This window comes from Tupaia chinensis, unplaced genomic scaffold (assembly GCF_000334495.1).
Source record: "Tupaia chinensis unplaced genomic scaffold, TupChi_1.0 Scaffold144197_1, whole genome shotgun sequence".
NCBI classification, from domain to species: Eukaryota; Metazoa; Chordata; class Mammalia; order Scandentia; family Tupaiidae; genus Tupaia; species Tupaia belangeri.
In genome coordinates, this window is record NW_006204054.1 from 462,380 (window position 1) to 467,753 (window position 5,374).

General features: G+C 61.3%; 1 protein-coding gene across 1 annotated transcript in view; it reads left to right on the forward strand.

Annotated features, from left to right (window-relative positions):
- GGA1 (golgi associated, gamma adaptin ear containing, ARF binding protein 1) overlaps window positions 1–5,374 on the forward strand; it is a gene marked incomplete in the record, with an annotated part of 27,037 nt that overhangs the window by 18,234 nt on the left and 3,429 nt on the right. The window contains 3 exon segments of the mRNA XM_027767358.1: window positions 71–152; window positions 1,238–1,345; window positions 2,000–2,152. Coding sequence (XP_027623159.1) covers window positions 71–152; window positions 1,238–1,345; window positions 2,000–2,152 — 343 coding nt within the window.

A 5,374-nucleotide genomic window follows, 5' to 3' on the forward strand; every position in this document is an offset into this window, starting at 1 on the left:
CAGCCCTGGCCGCCCCACTCCCTGCCCCCCCAGCCCTGGCCGCCCTCACTCCCCACTCTGCTGCCCCCAGGAACTGTACCAGCGTTGTGAGCGAATGCGACCCACACTCTTCCGACTGGCCAGCGACACAGAAGACAATGACGAAGCCCTAGGTGAGCCTGGGGAGAACAGGCGCTGGGCTCAGGGCCTGCTCATCCCTCTCCTCCCACCCCCATGGTTCTGTGTGGTTCTGCAGATGGAGAAACCACCACCAGGGGGCGCCCTTCCCCCAGAGAAAACCTTGATTTCTCTCCTGAGGAAGAAAGGAGCAGGGAGTGGGGCTCCCAGGGCTGAGAGACCCTGGCCTCGCCCTTTTGCATGCATCTTGCTGCCCACAGCCTGCAGGGGGGAGGGGTAATTGTCCCTGTTGCACAACTGGGGCTCCAGGAGGGAAGTGACGTGCCTAGATCACAGAACAGAGGAGTGACAGAGCAGAGCAGGGGGGACCGAGGGCCTTGGCCTCACAGCGGCCTCCCCGGTGAGGCGAAGGTGGAAGTCCAGAGCGGATCTCACACTCGGAGCAGCTCGAACTGGTCCCGGCGTCTCCTGCCAGGGCCTCACCACACCAGTTCTTGACCTCTGCCCACGTAGCAGCCAGGGTCCCTGGGGGGCAGCAGTGCTCTGAGCACCCCCACATGCCAGGTGCCTGGTCCCCCCCAGAGGCTCACGGCCCAGGTTGCTGTAAGTGCTGGCACTCGAGGAGCCAAACGTTGGTGCGGGTCTGGTTTATGCCAGGCACTGTTCTGAGCACCCAGGGATCTGGCAGTGGCCGGCTTGTGGAGCTCGTAGCTTAATGAGAGCAGAGAGACACTAACCCAAACTCGCGCACAGTGACGGCTTGTCCCATGGCGGTGCAGGTGACGGAGAAATAAGCAGGGAGGGCCGGGGAGGTGGGGGCAAGGGAAGCCTCCTGAGCGGTCTTGGTAAGAGCCGCAGGCAGGAATAGGTGAAGCCGGCTGAGGCCTGGTGCACCCGGACACTGAGCTGAGCGCAGGGGTCTGTTCTGTGCTTGGGATGCAGACAGGTGGGAGGGCGACTGGGGGGAGGCTGCGAGGTGACAGGAGTAGCAGAGGGCCCATGCCTGAGTAGACACAATGGGGCAACCCCACCCTCCCCTCCACACGCAGGCTCTGTGGATGTGAGGTGCCCAGAGGGCCCACATCCCTTCATTCTGGCTGCTCCCTCCTGTCTGTTCCAGCGGAGATCCTGCAGGCCAATGACAACCTCACCCAGGTGATCAACCTGTACAAGCAGCTGGTGCGGGGCGAGGAGGTCAACGGTGATACTGCCACAGGCCCCATCCCCGGTGAGCAGGAGGCAGGAGGGACGCCAGCCGAGGCCCAAAGTGCAGTGCAGGGTGGGGCACAGACCAGAGCTGGCGGCATGCCTGCCAGGGTTACCCTGGCCCCTCAGGGAGGGAGCTGGGGTGAGGCCAGGCCAAGCCTGCAGCTGGAGGGGAGGGAGTCTGGTTGGGGGCAGAGGGAGGGAGCGGGGTGTGGTGGCAGGAGGGCCAGACGAGGGAGGCTCTCCTTTCATTCCACAAATCTGGCACCCGTGGCCTGTGGTGTGGGCTTAGATGACATCCCCAGGGAATGACTGCTCACAGAAGGTGGGTGGGAGAGTACACAGCATGGCAGGCTCAGCTCCAGCGAGGGTGAGGTGAGCCCTGGGGCCATGGGCTGTGCGGGCCCTGCTAGGGAGGAGTGGCACTGAGGCTCCAAGAGCAGCAGCTTAAGCAGAGCCTTCATGGGTGGGTAGGATTGCCAGTAGAGGTGAGAAGGAAATACATTCTGGACAGAAGCACCACCGTATGCTGAAGAAAGGGCCCTGCAAGCAGTCTCCAGACAAGGGTTCGTGGGCCACAGAGGGGACAGTGGGGGACAAGTGTTGTCACAAGCCCTGGTCTCCAAGAGTCAGAGTCCTCCCACCAGGACTTACTGGACTCTCCTTTCTCACCCAGGGAGCACCTCGGCCCTGCTGGACCTCTCTGGCCTGGATCTCCCTCCTGCGGGCACCACCTACCCAGCCATGCCCACTCACACTGGCAGCCAGGCCAGCCCTGAGCAGCCCAGTGCCTCGGTTTCCCTGCTTGACGACGAGCTCATGTCTCTGGGTGAGGAAGGGGCCTGGCCTGGAGGGGTAGGCTAAGCGGCAGATGGGGCGTGGCACGCATAGCGTACCTTGCAGCGGGCAGAGCACCACTGTGTACTCACACACGGAGCCAGCTGGCCACGAGGGGCGCTCGGAGCCCGTGTCACAGTTAGAGCCACTCAGGATCCCCGGCCATGGGCTCCAGAGGTGAGGCTGGCCAGCTTCTAGACCAAGTGCAGAGGGGCTAGCCACACCTGGGTTCCTGCAGCTGGAGCGAAAAGCAAGGGTTCCGCTTCAGCAGGTTAGGACCTCACATTGGAGCTATCCAGGCAAGAGTTCAGCAGTTTCTCTGCCCACCGATGGGAAGAGGGGGAGCCCCAGCTCCAAAGCACCCTCACACCAGAGCACAAGTCCCTCACACCCCAGGCTGGTCCAGGGCAGGCGCAGGGCTCTGAAGCCCAGCAGGGGACCAGGCCCTCCTGGGGACAGGCGGAGCAGGCCCAGCAGGCCAAGCCATCTTCAGGCTCCAGCTTCGCTCAGATGCAGCAGTCCCATGTGAGACTGACAAGCGGGAGTGTGTGAGAATGGCCTCTTCCGAGAGCACTGCCGTTAGGAGAAACAGGTGTGGGGCCCTGTCCAAGGAGCCTGAGGGTTCGGTGGGGACTGGAACTTGGGAGCCGAGGCAGACTGCTCCCACGAGCCAACGCTGAGCTAGAACCCACACCTGAAGGTCTTGGAGGAACGATTGTACTGAGAGTTGCAGGCAGGGGTCTGCCGGCGTGCACGGAGTGCGTACTTACGCACAGGTCCCACTGCTCTCCTGATCTTAGGCCTCTCGAAACCATGGCAGGCAGGTGCTCCCCAGCCCCCTCCAGAGGTTTTTGCTATAGGGCACGTGCATTCACCAGAAAGACAGAGACAGAGAGACAGAAAGCAACAAATCACCCCCCAGGGAGGATGGCCACACCACAATTCCTTCTCCTCCATTCTCCCCTCGGGATCTTGGGCACGCATAAACATGCGCTCAGCATGAGTTTAAGCCACCAGGTCTGGGACTTGAACCACAGTCGACAGTTGACTACATGGGAGTCCAGCAGCATAGCCATTACGCCAACTGCTGGTCCCTGCAAGTGCTTTTCAAAATACAGGTTTATTTCTTCCATGAGCAAGAGAGACAGAGGCAGAGGTTTGTTTTTATTTTTTTTAAGAGACTTTGCTAGAGGGTGTGTGTGCTCGCCAGAGAGACAGAAAGCGAGAAATCATGCACCAGGGGGATGGCCATGCTGTAATCCCTTCTCCTCCATCCTCCTCTTAGCCCTTTGTGCATGCACTCACTCGCGCCTGGCGTGGAGTTTCAAGCCGCCAGGTGTGGGACTCAAACCACAGCTGGCCGTGTGGGAGTCCAGTGCCTTAGCCACTGTGCCACCTGCTGGCCCTCCAGCAGGAGCTTGAGGCCATGATCCACCCCAGCCCTTGATCATAGGCACACACATTTCCAGTGTGTTCTATGAGGTCTCCGGACGTGAACTCAGAACCTTTCCACGTGGGTCAGCCTTGCAGAATGTTGGGTTTCCCTCCTCCACCATCATCTACCCCCCCATGCTGTAAATATCCCCATTTTACAGATAAGGAAATTGAGGCTTAGAAAGGCTGGGTGACTCGTATTCTGAAACCGCCCTGAGCCACTGTGCTGCTGAGCGGAAAAGAAAACGAGGACCTGGAGGGGAGATCAGGGGAAGGTGGGCCCGGTTGTGAGTTTGCTCTGTGGACCCGTAAGCCTACACTCCTCACGAGCCTGCTGTCCCCTTCCGTTCGGAGACAAGGGGCAACTCGTACCCGTTGTACCGGGAGATGAGGACGGGCTGGTGACAGGCAAGCTCGTACAGCCTCATCTTCCCGCAGAGCTGGGGCGCAGCTCCCTGGTCAGCCCGTCGGTGGACAGGGCGGTGACGGCAGGTGGCTGTGGCTAAGCCGCCTCGGCGTGAGGTGTGCTTTGCACTTCCTGTCCCTGAGGTGCCTCGGCAGAGCCGTGAGCCTCCAGCTTCCTTCTGGCTTCTCAGAGGCAGAGAGTGTGGGAACAGGAACCAGAAGCGCATCACAGCACTGGCCCAGCCCTGGCAGTGGAGGAAGCTGAGGCCGCTGGGGCCACGGGCTAGTCCTGACGGTTCTCCAGGGCAGGGGTGGGGCAGGTTGTTCTGTGTTGAAGGTCCAGGGACTCGGTCTGCCGTGTGTGACGTGGGACAGCTGTCCCCGGGCATAGATACCACTGCAGTCTCCCTCCACAGATGAGAGCAGAGGCTCAGTCACAGCCCCGGGCCACACAGCCGAGACCCAGGGCAGTTCAGGCTCAGGGACTGGGCCAGCTCTCCCCTCTGGGCTCTGCTGGCCAGCCGCGTGGCCCAGGGCAGGGTCTGCAGTCCCCTGGCGCCCATTTTTGTCATCCCTGAGAGGGCTGTGGGCCTGCACCACCTCAGGGTCCCTGGGGATTAAGGGGACCCGTGTCTGACATCCCCACCCACAACTGGGGGGGTAACACGTGTCAGCACATGTCAGCAGTTACCGCTCCGTGGCCTCTGGTCTCCAAGAATCGCATCTAGGGAAGAGGCCCAGCAGTCACAGCGCCTGTCCCCTGACCTTCAGGCCTGTCACACATTTCCATGTGGACCTCACCCAGGGTTTGCAGGACACAGGAGAACCCATCCTTCCTGGGCCAAACCTCGGATGAACTTGCTGGAGTATTCTGGGGTGGGCAGGTCAGGCTGGCAGGTGACCTGTTGCCTCTTGCCCAACAGCGGGCTGTCCTAAGGCCACCAAAGGCCATGTGGAAGCCCGCAGCTCTCCTTAGCCCCATGGTACCTTGAGTGTCTTCCCGGCCCTGTCGTCACACCTGTGGGGACATGAGGCTCGGCCAGCACAGTGCCTTGCCTCGGTCACCCAGAGAGCATCCCTTGAGTTGGTTACGGGCAGGTGCTAACTCACCCTCCTGGGTCGGTGAGGTTAGGAACCTCTTCCACCCCGTTTCCCCACTGAGGAGGCTGACAGTCCTGGCTGCTGTGGCTCAGCTGGCTGGCTCTGTGCAGCCAGCTAGGAGGGCCCAGGTTGGGGTGACCGGATCTTTAGGTTCTGTCTCTGCTTTGCTGTGGGTTCTGTCTACAAGTGTGGGTTTCTCCCCCTGCATTAAGCCTCTCAGGAAGTGGGGGGAGCCAGGGAACCCCCCAGTTAGCACATGCCCCCCTCCCGGGTC